This window comes from Nuphar pumila, chromosome 1 (assembly GCF_984573655.1).
Source record: "Nuphar pumila chromosome 1, dmNupPumi1.hap1.1, whole genome shotgun sequence".
Taxonomy (NCBI): Eukaryota; Viridiplantae; Streptophyta; class Magnoliopsida; order Nymphaeales; family Nymphaeaceae; genus Nuphar; species Nuphar pumila.
The window spans coordinates 1025286-1043310 of NC_143249.1; the positions used below are offsets into that span (position 1 = coordinate 1025286).

Consider the following 18025-nt stretch of genomic DNA (forward strand, 5'->3'; position numbering starts at 1 on the left):
AAAACATTTAACAAGTAATAAACATCACCGCTATATTAATAGGCAATGAAGCAACTTCTGAGGCTTTTTCAATGAAGTCCTATTGTCATCAACCACTAAAACTCACATATAAGTTCTATGTTTGCCTTCTTCAAAATGCAAAGTTGTAACAAAACTACAGCATTTGACGAAAGGTGACCTCCCAACTCATCCCTTTATGCCAGAAATTAAGCAATAGAAAATGGAAGACTCACTGAACAAAAGAGATTTACAAATAATTGGGAATTTTAAAAGGGAAAAAACCTTAGATTGCCTTGATATCTTTTAGCCAAATAGCTGTGGTCAATCTCTTGGGATTTTTCTTATCAGTGGTGGAAACTCTGGTTGTGTTGCCTTCCTGTATTTGATGAGGGGTGTAAGGGAAGACCATGTCACTACCGTTGCTTTCCTTTTGACGTTATGACCCATTTGGGTTTGGTCTTTTTTCATGGCCAATGAGAGAGAGATGTTTTCTTGACAAGGAATGAACAGACTTTATTATGGCAATTAAGAGAAAGAGAGTTAGATGTGGTAACTTAAGAGCTTTTGAAAAAATTACAATATGCCATGTAAGTAGTACCGTTTTTTGGAAAACTATATAGAGAACAGGTAAACAAATTTTTACTGACATTGTTAGAATTAGAACACATGGCAAGGATGTTAGTTTAAAAAACCTCATGAAGCATCTAACTTTTGGTACCTATTACCCTCACTTCTGCTTTTACAATATTTAGGACATGAAAATTGTTTTATCGAAAATTGTTTTATCGAATTAATGTGTAAAGTGGGTATGAAGTGTTGCGCTTTCATAGACAAGGAAGCCAGTTAACGTACAAAGTCCTAGGCGGGAGAAATGTATGTGCATAGCAACTGAGGGCTTCAGATGTGCAGATGCAATTTTAAAGAGAATAACTAGGCCATATGAAAATGAATGGCAAAGGCCTCGTTTGTTTCATTCCCATGTAAAGGAAAGGCTTTACATGGGAATGGGCACAGATTTCTAAATAATCTTGCCAGCTCAGTTTTCACATGTGAAAGCTTTCATAGAGGGAGAGGTATGAAAGGATTTACACATAAAAATGGCAGGTGGTGGGAAAAACTGGGGCCCATTTGTGCCAGCATGGCACTTTCCCACCATAATGATTTGATGTTTGTTTCATTCATGGCGGGAAAGGATTACATCAGGGTTGCCAGCTCAGCACTTCCCATGTCAGTTGCATGAAACACAAAAGGCCTAAGAGATGCCTCACACAAAACTTCAGCATAAACTAGTTTACATCTGGCTTTCTGAAAAGGAAATTGAAAGTGGTACTACCTCTATTGAAGCATCCCTTCAGAAAAACTCTATAAACTGAACTTACACAATATCAATGCTTACAATAAAGAGAATCCAAAGCAGAGTATCCTGGCAAACTAACAATTACCTCAATAGCAGCATCAGATGATTCAAAGGAGTCATAACTTATGAAGCCAAAACCACGAGAATTTCCAGTTTCTGGATCTCTCATTATCTACAACAGAAGAAAAAAAGATTGTTTTGATATAGAAAGTACTTATCACTTCTATAAGCCACAATGTATCGAGTAATACACCAATCCACATCCCAATTACAAACATGTTTTTTGATTGTTTAATAAAGCTTTTAAGGTAGAGCAGGAAGGCCGAGCCAGTCAGAGCTCCCTATTCATGAAAACATAAATACTGCTTACATTTGCATCAGAACTCATAAAAATTACATAGCAAGGCTCTCTATATCTAAACTCATACTAATGCCATCTATACCTAATAGCAACATTTGATTTTTCCCTGGCCAATTTCATTTCCTCCCAGCCATACAAAGGGAAGATTGGGAAATTGTAACTAATATAGAAGACATTTTGATCATTATTAGTGCTAGTAGCCAGAAGCAGGAACAGGAAAGACAATGCCAAGAAAGAAGGATCGTCCAAGTAGTTTGTGCACATGCATGCATTCATGTGTATTTCTTTTGTGCTTGTTTATTTGACATAGATCTAGTATTAAACAAAGTTGATGAAGGGGTCCGTGTGTGTGTGTGTGTGTGCTTATCCTAAGCTTTACTTTTATGACTTGGATAGAAGAAAATTAGTGATTTCTGACATCAAAGGAAAAGTTCCCAGAGGGTTGATATACATGAAGAAACCTTAATAACAATATAAAACAGAAATGGCTGCAGTAGACAGCAGAAAGAACCTTTGGATTTGTGACAATGACTCCAAACGCACTGAATGTATCATAGAGAAGCTTTTCATCCACATCCTGCATCACTACTAAGTTAAGTTTCATGTATTTAAAAAAAAAGTTTAAAGAAATAAACAGGAAGATATATATTTCTTTATTCATACCGGATCAAGATTTCCTACAAAAAGGTTTGCACCGATGTCCAAACTTTTCTTGTCTTGGGAAGCCTGAAAAGAAAAAAAAAATGTTAGATAACAACCCCAGTTCTGATCTCTCCCGCTACAAGTGATAATTGTTAAATAAAACAATGTATCTTCAGCATTACCTTTTGAGAGTCATCACTAGAAGGAAACCACATTAAGTAGAAGTCAATGTTATATCTTGGTTTTCTTTCTAGTTTTTTCTCTCTTAGCAACGTAGAGGCTCTTCCAAACATAATCAAACATGAATCATACATCGTCATAGATAAATTACGGTACCCTGAACCTTTTACCTATCTCGAGAAAATAAAATTCACGGAAGCCGCTTTTGAAGTTTGAAAGTAAGCGCTTTCAAGAATTGGTTCCCTTGTCATGGGACATGTGCTTCCAAAGACATCAAATTTACAACATGATAATTGAGCTTTTATTAAAAAACAATGTATTTACATAATCAATAGATTGTGATAATGGCACAATAGTTGTTCTTATAATTTCTTACAATGCAAATATTTTCATTTGTATTAACCTCAAAGACATTTTAGATTATTCATTTTAAAGGAAAAAAATGTCAGCACAATCTTTCAAAGCCTTCTCATTATAAGAACATGCACAATGTTTTGTACTCTCTTATATATAATTCATATGTGTGGTATGCTAATCTTCATCTATTATTTGTTGCTTCCTGGTTATTGTAGTATTAATAATAATCATTTTTGCTTGGATATTGTCAAGTCAAATTCTGTTTTATATTTGATATATGCATAATTAAATATCATAGAGTAAAAAGTAAAAGATTTATTTTATGACTGACAATATTATATTAATATATATATACTTCATACTGTCACTAAGAATCACTTACCTGGCAACTCAGCACTCTACGGGGTTGGTGCTAACTCACTCAATGAGCAGAGTCCATTTATAGGTCACCCCATCTTTCAGGGTTTAACCTTTAATCCATGTGTAACTTCTTTAATTCATGTGCATTATTGCAAGTTATCTAGGTACCCACCACCGTACCTTGAGCCTTTGGTCTACTCCTTAAGTAATATGTTATATCTGTGCAAAACCTTTATTGCACATATGAGGTCACTCTTGTACCTCAATTTGAATTATATCATGCATTCATCTATGTATTGTCAGCCACAATACATAACTAATATTGTGCTCACATTAGCACCACAAACTTTTATTGCCATACTTGCACATACGAGCCAAACAAGACCATGCATGCTTAAACTACGCAATGCCTCACTTGCATTGACAAAATAGTATCCTTTTATTAACTATACTGAAAGGAGAAAAATGTGTGAACATATCCATATGCAATATCTCATGCACATATACTTGCAAACATGTGCATCTCAACACAAATTGAGTTCTCATTGGACTGCTAAACACATACTAGTGCATCAATCTCACAAATACAGCATACACATAGGTCACCCAAGCTGTTCTCGGGGTGGTTCACCTAAATCCCAAGCTTAACAGCCCTTACCTGAGCTCAAAACAATGCAATCATAACATTCTAGTGCACAAAAGTAGACTCACAGGCCAAACTGAATGTAAACCATACTCAGGAGTCGATTATTGGGCCAAACAACTCAAATACAACTCCCAGAAGTCGACTCACCTGGTTAAGGACTCGACTCACATGGTACAGGGGTCAGCTCTCCTCAAAAGGGGTCAACTCTCCCACTGTAAAGGGTAGACTCTCAGTGCAAGGGTTGACTCTGCAGAGAGCAAGAGTCGACTCTTCTGAAAAGAGTCAACCCAACAGGAAACTAGGGGTTGATTCTCTTTAAAAAGGGGTCGACTCTCAGAAAGAGAGAATAAAAGAGAGAGTGTCGACTCTTACAAATTATTAAATTGACTCATCTAGAGCAGGGGGTCGACCCTTTTTAAAAGGGAGTCGACTCTTTAGAATAAGGGTCAACTCTCTTTTCTTATAATTTTTTTTTTAAAATCAGGAGTCAATCCTATCCAGAAAAAGAGGAGTCGACTCCCTAGGAAATGGGGCTCGACCCTTGGGTCTGCCCAACCTCTGCAAAGCAGCTAGGGTCGACTCCTCTTCTTTGCAGATTCGAGTAGCTCCCCTAAAAATCCTTTATGAGCCACAAAATTGCACAAAAAGGTGGTTTTACCCCAATAAGCTCCAACCCAATATGCTAGGGGTTATAAAAAAAGACCCATCACATATTGTTCATAAAATCTCAAGCTTAGCACAAATTCTTAAACATTCATAACATGAATATGAACTTGGGATGCATAAACTAAAGCATATACATTCCAAACCAAGATTCATTTTTAATAATCTTTAATGTAGATTTCATTCTCAAAACGATATGTATTATTTCCAACATAGCTTTTACTCAAAAGCCTAAAGATTAACATATTGAAAGCATATAAATCCAAACAACATGCTAAATCATCCATTCTGCACATCAAATTTGTTGTATGTACAGTTTCTGAAAATACTTGTCTTTAAAGCATGTTTATTCTAAAAAATAAACTGTCAGGATTTCAAAGAAACACACCAGGAAATACCCATGTGCTAAAACAAAATTTTCAATTCATAATACCAGTACAAAAATCAGCTTTTTAACACATTTTGCAACAAGCGCCAATTACAAAAATTCTAGTTCATCTACATGTACCAAAATAGATTTTTGCACACATTGGAGATAAGAAAAGGGCTATAGGATTCTTTTGTTCATAAATCAAGGACAAAAATAAGTTTATAACACTCTTTTGTATTGAGAACGGATATAGATTTGCATATACATTTTACAACATCAATATGATGCATTTATGGTCTTAAAATTTATCTTTAGTAAAAATATAAGTCAAAAGCACATGGTTCAATTGAAAAGTTTATGAGAGTGCAAAATAAAAGAACAACAAAGCATCGGTCTAACCAACCAATACACAATTGATGTGGGCTGGTTTCTACCAAAACCTAAGCTAAACCAATAAAAAATCACACACTATCCATTATATTCATCGAAAAATTCACTGAAGAGTCGACTCTTCTAAGCACAGGAGCCAACTCTGAGCTAAACATAGCATAATAATGCTTAGGAACTGACTCTTTTAGTTTAAGAGTCGACCCTCGGTCTAAATTATGCTAAAAGAAATATGTTTGTGTCAACTCACCTAGTTCATGAGTCGACTCACACATTTAAGAATTAACTCACAACCAGGATGAGTTGACTCTCAAAGTATAAGAGTCAACTCATCTAAAGCGAATACGTCAACTCATTCACAACTATGAGTCAACTCACAGCCACTCTACAACACTATACAGAGTACAAGCCGCATGAGTTGACCCTTGACCTGCAAGAGTCAACCCTCAGGTCAACAGAACATGCAGTCTTCATAGAAGTCGACTATTCATCAGTAAGAGTCGGCCCCTGAAACCTTCAAGTTCGGTTCTACTTTTTCCAAACTCTGAAATTTTGGGGTTTGAAGCACCCAACTCGATTGAAACTCAACCCCACAAATTTAGGGGTGTTTCAAATTGGTTACACATGTACAAACAAAAACATCAATGGCATTCCAAACTTTCCAACAAATTAGTTCTATAAACATGATCCCTAGCATGCTATTTCACAAAAGCACCATATATACGGCATGCAATCATAGAATGCTCACCACCTACGAAATGGAGATCAAGCACCTGCCTCAAAATGCTTATCCGACAGGTATAAGTCCATAGAAAATGCAAAACGTGAACACTCCAACGTACTATATAAAACTTGCACACATGAACCCAGGCTCTCGGCTACCACACACACTTGCGAGTTATCCACCCTGAACACAACCCACACAAGGACTGGGACACCTCCATCAAACAATTCAAGCTGCAGCCAACCTCTAGAAATAGTGCAGCTCACCACAAGATGATGGTGAAGCTGGTGGGTCATCCACCAAGGGAAGGAGAATGTGTAGGGAGAGAGTGTGGTGAGAGAGAAGGAAGAGAGCACACGAGAGAGAAAATAAAAACTCATCTCAATCTTGAGCTTAAATAGGCATCCATCTATGAGTTGAACAACTATGTCATTCGGGATGAAAATGCCCTCAAAATAATCTAAATTTGATTAAAATACCCTTGATACTTGTCAGGCACACTTTGAACTCATTTCAATCCAATTTTAGCGAAACAATGATTATTCTTCTCAAAAAATCCATAAGAACGTAATTAGACATGTCAATTACAGGAAAAAATAATCTATATTACCATTTTCTAGAAACTACAGAAGTCAAGAAAAATATCGGATATTATATTTTTCACCAACAATCCTTTGGTTATCGCGATGGAACTTGCTCTCTTCCATTATTGAGATCCTTCTAAGAAAATCCATTCTTGAGAATTTTTGGACCTGAAGCACCTCACACACTCATTGTAATGCCCCAGATTTTCAAAACAAAACTTTTTCCAAATTTCATGGATTTCTTTTTTTTCGTTGTAGCAGAATTTAGAAATGACTTTAGCAGCAAAAATAGACAATAGTTAGTCGTCTAATTGAGAGATAAATAAAATATTTAGGTTAAGTTTAAGAATATATCTAACTTGTGGAATACAAAAACATTTTGAGTTTTGAGATATATTTTCAAAAAAATTTATTCCTTTGATTTCAAGAGATGTTCCATCAACAGTAAAAACATTTGACCCACTTGAGTTATGACATTCGGATAACATATCAATATTTTGTGTCATATGAAAAGAGGCACCTGAGTCAAGAATCCAAAGAGATTTACCAAGATCAGAGATGTCGACGGAAGAGAGCGGCCCCAATGGATGCAGATGCTCCTTTGAGTAGGGGTTGAAGTGTCTCCACTAATTGTGTTAAGGACATGCTTCCAATGGATGGTTCGCTTGATTCTTGTGGAGGTCCAACAGAGGTAACCTTCTTCTCGTAGGGTTTCTTCAATTTCGGACAATAAGTTTTCACATATCCCGGTTCTCGACAATAGTAACAAATGACTTTTCTCTTTTCAAATTAATTTTCTTGTTTCTCATCATTTGTCCTCCCATAGTGTAGAGGTTTGCATGTACGAACAGTCTCTCGGTCTAGATACGACTAGAATTGAGTCATCATCACACTTGGAGATTCTCTTCTTAAGCCAATTCTCTTCCATGCTTAATTCTTCTATCGTGTCTTCTATTAAAGGAACCTTCCTTCGATGAAAAAGAACGAATTTAGTTTATTCAAATTTTGATCTTAATCCATTAATAAATAAGAAAAAATGCTCTGTATTTATTTAGTTTTGAAGGAGTTCTATGTCTTTTAGACAATGCCACTTTGGTTCAAGAAGAGTGCACTCTTACCATAATTCAGACAAGCTATTAAAGTACTCTCTAATGCTCGTCCCCTTGAACCATATTTCGTACTTTATCTTGTAAATTACACACATGTGCAATGTTTTTAAGAGAATACATTCTCTTAAGATAGTCCCAAGTATCATTTGCATGTTTAAATTTTGCAAGAACATTTTTTTTATATCGACACTACTAATGAGCCAAGACATAATCTTGGCATGTCCCATTCTCCATTCCTTCCACTTCTTTTCGTAAGTGCTAATAGCTTTGTTTTTCTCAGCCTCCGTAAAAGGTATATCTTTCTCACCTTCTATCTTTGTAAGAATTAGTTTGGGTTACGAATCAGTCTCATCCACTAATCCTCATAACCCCTTTCCCCATATAAGGTGCTTCATAATTGAAGCCCATGTAACATAGTTAGAATCGTTGAGATTAATGGGTTTAGTGGTGACATTATCATTGTCATCCATTTTACAAGGTTTGAGAAGGAAAAATTAAACAAGAGAAGAAAGGAGAGTGGAGAAGAAGAAGACGAGAGTGAGAAGGAGAGTGGATAATGAGTACTCCACCACCGATTAACGAGTGCGAGACCTCCTCCAAGCTCTTACACGATTTCACATACACTTGAAAAGAACTTAACTTCTTTTTCAAACTTTGAATGACACGTTTATGATGTACCAAAAATAAACTTAGCTTGATCACCAAATTCTGATACCATGTAAGAAGATGAGTTCTTGGATCACCACCAAACAACACTTCAAAGAGCTCCGGCCAAAGTGTCGAGAAAGAACACTCACAAGAATCACAAAGGTGCATACAAAATACCCCAAAAAAGGTATGCAACAACAAAAAGAAAAATATATATATTATTGATTGAGAAAGTCACTAGAAAAAAGCATTACATCATGAGGGGGCAAAGCCCCATATTTATACACAATGAATGGGCTTGGAGGAGAGAGTCGTTGGGCTTCCAACGGCTCTAAATAGAGTCGTTGGGCTCAATTTGTCTTTTTGACTAAGTCAAATATTGACTAGTCAAAAAGACTATAAAGTAAAAGTAAAGACAAAAAAATCCTATTCTAACTAAACTAAAAATAAAATAACAAAGATTCCTAGTTAGCCTAGGTTATTATTACATATAATTTAACACTTACAAGTCACCACGTTATGGAAGACAAGGAAATGAATGTGATAAGAAAAAGATAATTTGCCCCTATTGCCACAAACTGAAGCACATCATGCCCCAATGTCCAAAACTTAGAATGACTTATGAGAAGAAGGTTGCCTCGGTTAGTACTCCACAAGAGACAAATGACATTGCTCCTACTCAAGAATCATTCATTGAAAACATGTCCCTGGCTAAACTTATGAAAGTTCTTCAACCTCTTTTCAAAGGAGCATCCTGATCCACTGGAGTCGATGTCTCATCCTTCTCGGATCCCAGTAAAATTCTTTGCTTCTTGACTCCCATGCCTCGTTTCATATGACACCTAATGGTGAAATTTCATCTGAATGTCATGATAACTCAATTGTGTCTTAGTGGTAATGGTACGTCTCTTGAGATAAGAAGAGCAAAAAAAATCGAATCTTTTTTCAAAATTCACAAAAAAATTATTCCAAAAAGATTTATTCATAAACTGAACTTAAATCTTTTATCTGTTTCATAAATATCTTACAACGGATATAACGTCTCCTTCTCTGATGGTTGTGGGATATAGGATCGTCAGTCTGGGAAGTTGACGGGAGAAGACCATAAGGAAAGAGGCCTATATTACATGGACATTTTTTTAATTCTCAAGAATACTTTTTGTTGTAATGTTTAGAAAATAGATTTGGATTTATGGCATAAAAGACTTGGTCACCCTAATGTATCCAAAATTCAGTACTTTCCAAATTTGAAAAAATTTGTAATTCGGAAAGTTTTACTTGTGAATGTAATATCTCATAATTTTTTCATATTTTTAAGCTCAAAATTGTGATTTTTAATTAAATATTCATATTGAATATATCAAAATTGCTTAAAAATCATTAAATATGGCTGACGCCTATAGGGGTCTGGACCTGGTCAAGGGCCCTATTGAAGATATTTAAAAAATGATGTGTAAAACATGTGAAATTTATTTATTTTCACTTTTAAATTTGAGCAAAATTAAGGTTAAATTCAGGCAAAATTCAGGAGCAAAATGGGTATAAGAGCATAGTTAGATCCGTTTCGGAACGTAGATCTCGTATGAGATCTGTTTTATCGAATTCGGTTATTGGCTGGATCAGAAAATGTGTTTTTCTTATTTGACCAGCCTCTATTTTTGGGTCTTTTACGATTTGGATGGGACTCAACCCGGTCCGTTTATAATTGGACTAATGTTAACATGGATCTGGACCAATCCAAGATCCATATTGACCAGTACCTGGTCTGGGTTGAGAACCAAATGAAATTGGCTATGTCACATGGGTGCGGGTGCGGCACTTTCAAAAACCTTGGGTGCGGGGATGCGGTAAAAAAATATTATATATATATATATATATTAAGTTTTATCAGTTAACAACATTAACACTAATGAAATAAAAAACAATTATAATAAATATCATCAAATCAATTCATCATGCATGCAATAAATCAAATTAACAATCTACAATTCTATTCTTCATCATAAAAACTAACACCACAATTAAATCGGGTAAAAGCCCCAACAAAGTGCTGCACAACTCAACAACTACAACAAAAACAAGTAACAATATGATGTATCTGGTAAAAGCCCCAACAAAGTATAAATGAAATAGAGAATAACATCACACACAAGCAGTCAACACCAAAAAATGGATGGTAAACCAACTAAAAAACATTGACTTAGCTGAAAGAATAGCATTAAAACATGAAGAAATACAATACCAATGCTAAATCAATAAGCACACTGCCCAAACTCAACACAAAGAGGGTCGTGCCCAATATAGCCTAAAACTAGGCTACCGCCTGCAAGAACCCTCTCAAAAACACATTAAATCTCACGCAAAGTGTCAAATCTGTTTACGCAAACAATTTTCTCACACTTCTATATCAAAAACGACCTGAATGATGCTATTCTCCCAACCAAAAACACTGAAAATTGATCAGATTCAACATATTTCTTGAATCTTGTCAAGGACGTTTATACAACCCAGCAATCCTTGGAAAATTCACCAAAAATCCAATACTTCTCCAAATCACTTGAAACTTGGTTAAAAAATCTTATAAAAACACAAGCTAGTGATACCCCCACTCAAAACCCTCAAAACTGACATGACTGTACCACTGGACTCCTCTTGTGATGACGTCAACACAGTGATGACATCAACGCAACACTGGCCCGAAGGCCGCACAACTGTGAAGTGTCATCCGTCGATTCTGACATTGAAAATATCAGTGCAAGAAGGAGAGTTGTTTAGACTCCCCACCTAAGCCAACACATACCGAACATCCGAAAGCCCACATAGCTGCAAGGGAACCAACAACGACAGAACGCTACATTGTGGCCTGACAAACCGCATGTCCAAGCCCTCTGGCAAGATGCACAAGGAACCTTGCAGTTGAGCCGTTAGCACCGAGTAAGGACACGATTCTGCTGCAGCAAAGGAAAAGCAAACACAAAGACCCAAAAAAACACAAGTCGTGCACACAGAGACCCCGACATTCTAAGAGGGAGAGAGCAGAGGGAGTCGGAGAGGAGAGGAGGAGAGCAGAGGGAGTTGGGGGCATACCTGGAGCGGTAGGCGAAAGAGCGATCATCGGCGATGGCGGAGCGGTCGACGGCGGCAGAGAGCAGAGGGAGTCGGAGAGGAGACAATTGCCCTAATCCTCCCCTCCGCAGCCCATTTCATCGGGCAAATTTTTTTAATCAAAAAATTGGACCAAAATGACCCTGGGTGCGTTGACCGCACCCAGGGTCGGGTTGACCACACCGGGTGCCGTACCTGCACGCGCACTCGCGTCGCGTCGACGCGGGTGCGGCACCTAGTTGTTTGAATCCCTGTGACATAGGAAATTGGATATGGATTTGGATCATGGGTCCAAACTGAACCCATAATCCATCCATACCTTTTTAAAACTAAAATGAATTTAAACTTTAAAAAAACATAAAAAGTTAAATATAAATTTAAAGAGGAAAGGATGAGGTAGAGTTCTACATGGGGTAGAACTCTACTCCACCTTATGTTCTTCTATAAGGGGTGTCACCCCTTATGTGGAGTTCTACCTAGGGTAGAACTCTACTCCACCTTATGTTCTTCTATAAGAGGTGTCACCCCTTATGTGGAATATTTCACAAGATGATGCAAAATAAAAATATATATAGAAGATAAATGTGGATGAGAGGTAGAGTTCTGCCTTTGGTAGAACTCTACCCCTACCCATCTAGAAGGGGGCATCACCCCTCCACCCCCCCTAGAAGTCTCTCTAATTAGAAAAGAGAGAGAGACTCTCTCTCTCTCTCTCTCAAATTGTCCCTTAGAGAGAGAGAAAGGAAAGTCAAAAAAAGAGAGAAGGAAAGAGAAGAAGTACAAGAAGCCTATTTCAATGCCTCCTTCCTCTAAATTTTTTCCGAATCTTCAATCACGGTACTGATTCTTCTCTCAATTTCGATGAGTGGGAAGAGTAGCACGAATTAAATCAAGTGTGGATTTGAAGGAAAATCAAATCTGTATATTTGTACACAGATTTATGAATCTTTACAAATCTGGAATTTATTTTGGCTGAGATGATTTTTCCTTTCCACACACACACACACATTATATATATATATATATATATATATATATATATATATATATATATATATATATATATTTATTTATTTATTCATTTATTTTTGTCATTAATTTCTGCAATCGATTTTTCTGATTCGTAGCATAGACACAATTTTTAAAAGGCTACATGTTTTGGGGTTGGGTGTCACATAGGGATTATGGTTTCTGATTTGTGCTTTTTTATTGAATCCATGATATAGAAAGATTGAATCAGATAGACTTAAATTCATATAAGATTTGTATATTTCTTTTTATTTTGCTGATCATGTGAATGAACCATAAGTTTTGTTGTTTTGCTAGGCATGTGAATGAAATGAATGTTTTTTTATAACAGTTGTGCCGTTGTTCATATATATATATATATATATATATATATATATATATATATATATATACATATATATATGCCAGCAAAGTGACAACGTCACTGTAATGTTCATGATGGTGTTGTGACATCAAACATGTTAGCATGTTGTTGTCCACACTTGTGCCGTGACAACAATCATGCTGTCAGCATGTTGTTGTCCACACGTGTGTAGCGACAGCAAGTTGGCATACATGTAGTTGTTCATACATGTTGTTGTTCATAGATTTTATTGTTTATACATGTTGCTAATCATGCATGTGGTTGTTCATACATGGTGCAGTTCATTCATGTTACTATTTATACATGTTGTGCATGTGGTTGTTCATACATGTTACTGTTTATGTTGTTCATACATGTTGCTAATCATACATGTGGTTCATACATGTTACTGATCTTACATGTGGCTATTCATACATGTTCTCAATTGTGCTGTGATAGCAAACATGCCGCCAGCATGTTGCTGTCCATGCTTGTGCTGTGACTGCAAACATGTTGTCAGCATGTTGTTGTTCATGCTTATGCAATGACAGCAAACACGCTGTCAACATGTTCTTGTGTAAATAACTCTTAATTGATTAGGATGGTAAAAGAGACCAAACAATGTAATAATATTCGTCATTGATGTCCTTTGAAAAATGTGGTAATCTTGGATGATGGTCGTGGGGGACCGTGAGGATACTAAAAGACCTTGTACAATTGTTGTCCTCAAGAACCCGATGTGAGGTTCATGTTCTCGGCCACGGTTGTAGAAAACTTTTAACTACTTTGCCTGAAGGTGGTGGTGTTAACTCAGTTGTAGTTATTGGTATACCAAGAAAGTGGCATCAATGAATATTGATGTCCTTAATGTACTAGCATTAGATATTGATAACTAATGTTCTGATTGATTGCAGCTGATACAAGATATCGATCGAAAAACAAGTGTGGAACTCAGTAATTAAAATACAAATTGTGTGTTAAGCTATGATTGAGAACTACCTTGAACCTCAAAAACTTTACCCGTTTTTTAGTATTCGCGGGTTTGTAAGGAAAGTGAAAATTAAATTTGAGTACATCTAATAGAGACATGTATGCAAAAACAACTTATATAATTAACTTAAAAAGTTATTCATGCATGTGCACTGATTCTTGCATCCTTAGCATTAGTTCATGCATTCCTTAATATTTGATTTAGCATGAAATTGTTGAATGTTTGTTTGAACTTAGATGGTAAGTTAGTTCTGATGATTTATTGTTGGCGATTTTCTCTTAAATTTGTGCACGATTGAATTTGTGTTATTTAATTATTAGATTTTTAGAGGAATTTGTACGAGGACTTTAGTTCTTACCCGCTTTTTAAAAATGTTTTTCAGGCACGGAGGCTCAGTGATAAGAGGGATTGGCTGAAGGACTCGAGGTTTATGATTTGGTGGATATGCTTGGGATGGAATTTTTGAATTTTGAACTTTCTTGACTTATTTGATTAAATAAATGAAGTTCAATTCATAGTTTTAAATTGACTCTATATTTAATATGGTTGATGGAATGGGTATATTAAATTTGTAGTGCGCCCCCGGTCTTTAGGAGGTTTTCTGCAATTTTTAAAAATAAAAAATTTTGCATTTTTGAGGGTCAGTTTAAAGTCGTTACAATAAAGATTGTATTCTTGGCAAAATGAAGAGATTACATTTACAATAAACAACTTTTTTCTCTTCTAAACCACTTGAGTTAATATATTCAGATGCATCGAGCTCGACACGTGTTATATCTAAAGGTATATGCTTATTATGTAATTTTTTTTAATGATTTTTTTGAACATACTTAAATCTATTTTCTTAAGCATAAATATGAAGTTTTCTCACTTTCAAATATTTCATAACTTAGTCAAAAATATATTGTTTTTGCGCACGGATTCAATGAAAGAATTTTTATCAAAAGAATTTAAAGATTATTTAAATCTTCATGGCATCACACACCAAAAATCATGTCCTCACTAACAACAACAAAAATAGTTTCGTTGAAAGGAAGCATAGGCACATAGTAGAAATCACAAGGACTTTACTTATAGCAAACCAAGTACCAAAAGATTTTTGAGGCAGAAACTACTTTAGCTTGTGTATCTTATAAATAGAATGACATCTTCCGTTTTGCAAAAATATCACCGGTTGAAAAACTTTTCAAATTAGCTCCTAATTATTCTAGATTAAGAGTTTTTGGATACAAATGTTTTGTTTTTACTAACAAAATGTCCTTGTGCTATTCCTTGTGTCTTTTTAGGTCATGGAGATAACCAAAAAGGCTATACGTGTTTTGATTTTAAAATGAAAAATTGTATGATTCTAGAAATGTATCTTTCTTAGAAAAGAAAAGATTTTTTACTTTAAAAATTCTAAGAAAATAACCGAGTATTTCTTTTTGTTGGATCTAATTCCAAAATATGATGATGATTGTGAATATGATCTTAGTGAAGATCACGAGCCTAGGAATGATTTGGTAAATGAAGACCAATCCCATAATGATGAAAATAGTGAAGAGCAATCACACAAGGATAAAATTGTCCACAATACTCTAGGTGTAGGGACCCTAAACAACCATGTGCATTAGAAAAAATATTCTAACACTGAAAGTCAGTCCAAAGTATCAACTAGAAGGTTGAAAAAATTGTGTCCTATGACTCATTCTCATCTAAGTAAAAAGCATACATTGCCTTAATTCATTCATATATAGAACCCTCTACATATGCTCAAGCCAAAGAACATCCTCAGTGAAGAGAAGCCATGAGAGTAGAACTAGAAGCTTTAGAAAGAGCCAAGACTTTAACTATTCAAAACATCTCACACAAAAAGAAGCCCATAAGTTGTAGATGAGTATTTAAGGTGAAAACCAAGAGATATAGAACTCTTGAAAGGTACAAAGCTAGGTTAGTTGCAGAGGGTTGTTCTCAAGAATATGACATAATTTATGAAAAAACCTTTGCCCCAGTTACTAGGATTACCACCGTTAGGACTTTAGTAGCCTTAGCCTCTATAAGAAAATAGCATATATACCATATGGATGTCAAAAATGCATTTTTTAATGGAAACCTAGTTGAAAAAGTATATAATGGAAGCTCTACCTGGTGTAACTATTCCTAAAAGAAAAGCTCTTTGTTTGGACAAAGCTTTTTATGGTCATAAACAAGCACTAGAAGCTTGGTACGATAGGTTTAGTCGGGTCACGCTTGATATTGGATTTCGATCTTGTTTGACTAACACTGCATTATTTGTTAAGATTTCAGATGCGGGTATTATCATTCTTCTTCTTTACGTGGACAATATGATCATCAATGGAGGAGATAAACAGGAAGTTGAAAACATTAAAAAATGTCTCAAAAATCATTTTGAAATGACTGATTTCAGATTTTTAAAATATTTCTTAAGGATTGAATTTGCTTACTCTCTTAGAGGTTATCTATTGTCTTCGTCTAAGTTTGTCTTTGATGTTGTTTTCAGGCCTGGTATCACAGATGACAATAAAATTGATACTCCAGAGATTGTCAATGCAAAAATGAGAATTGATGATGGGAAACCACTTGCAAATTCTACAACTAATCGGAGCCCTGTCTAATGTCTCAATCACTAGACCAGATATACACACTAGTCAATTTCAGCTCGCTCCTACTTTTGTTCATAAGGGATCTATTTTACGCATTATTAGATATATTAAGCATCCTATTCATCAAGGCCTTTTCTCTAGAATGAGTTATGGGGTGGAGAGCATTATCTCCGATAATAATATTGTTTCTACCAAAATATGGAACCAATTTAGAGAACTTTCCCATATCACCGGTGACATGGCTTGCTGCACCTGAATCGATATTGTTAAAAAATGTAATATTTATATGTAATATATTTGTAGTTTAGTTATCATTTTTTAGTTTAGTTAGAAACTAGTTAGAATTAAGTTTAGGATTTTAGTTTGGACATTTTAATACTTTTGGACATGTTACTTTTTGACAATAGTCAAAAAGCAACGTGTACTTTAAGAGTTGTTGGGCTTCCAACGGCTCTAATTAGAGCTGTTGGGAGCCCAACAACTCCCTCGCCTTTATGCTCTATAAATATGGGGCTATTCCCCCTTGTAATATATACTCTTGAGTGTGGGTTTTCCCACTTGAATGATATATAATTTTTCCTCTCTTCTTGTGTACACTCTTTTTATTTATTTCGGTTATTGTGTATGTTGAATGAACCATTGTATTCATTGAGAGAGATCTTTTGTGACCTTCATTTGAAGCTTTAGTTGTGAGCTTCATCTTCTTACAGATATACCATACTCCTTGCTCATTTTGTTTAAAACTCAGCCCTGCCAATGCTGCCAATAAAAGCTCTTTATCTAGACTACTCGGAGAACTTTGTCTTGACTTCTGTTATGCTGCCCTTTGTTTTGTGCCTTGGGATTGTACTTAGGATTGTCTTTGAACTAGTAATTTGCCTTCACATGTCCCTTCTTGCATATGTTACACATGAGAATATTTCTTCTAGGGTTATTATTCACAAAAGGAGTCATGGTGGGCGTGGGAAGTAATCCACGCCCACCTTGATTATCACCACGGCCACGCCTTCCTCAGGCTCCTCCTCGTCCACACTCAACAAAAGTGCTAGCAACCAAAACTTTGTGCGCCTCTACATTCCCTTTGTCAACCTCATTCTTTGAGAGAAATCTCATAATGCAACTTAGCTTTCAAATCATCAAAAGTCAATAAGTTGGACCAGTATTGTAATGTGGTGGAAAGAACATGGTACTCTGGCCCAAACCACACAAGGATTGCTGAGTTCTGTCTTTATGTTGAACTTCATATCCAACTAAAGCCAGGTGGTCATTGATACTCTTGATCTTGTTGAAGTAGTCTAAGATCGACATAGACAACTCTTTCTTAAGCAGCTGAAATTCCCTCTTCAAATATATCACTCTAGCCTCTCAGATTTGAGAATAGGTCTGAACCACCCTATTTCATAATTCCATAGCAGTACAATCATCTGGAACACCAATCAACACCTCCTATCACAAAGTAGAGGTGAGATAAGCCACCAAGGCTTGATCACGCTTCATTCAACTAACGAATTCAGGATTTCGGACAAGACCCTTTGTCAACGTTATCCTCCTACAAAAGAAATTCTG

The 18025-nt window shown here is 35.8% G+C and overlaps 1 protein-coding gene across 1 annotated transcript in view; it reads right to left on the reverse strand.

The window, feature by feature from the left end:
* The window catches only part of EMB2444 (RNA-binding (RRM/RBD/RNP motifs) family protein), a 46311-nt gene that overhangs the window by 3856 nt on the left and 24430 nt on the right, over positions 1–18025 (reverse strand). Inside the window, exons 5-7 of the mRNA XM_090008124.1 lie at positions 2382–2444; positions 2230–2295; positions 1443–1529 (exon numbers count right to left, since the gene is read on the reverse strand). Of these exons, the coding sequence (XP_089864250.1) occupies positions 1443–1529; positions 2230–2295; positions 2382–2444 (216 nt within the window). The remainder of the gene's footprint in view (positions 1–1442; positions 1530–2229; positions 2296–2381; positions 2445–18025) is intronic.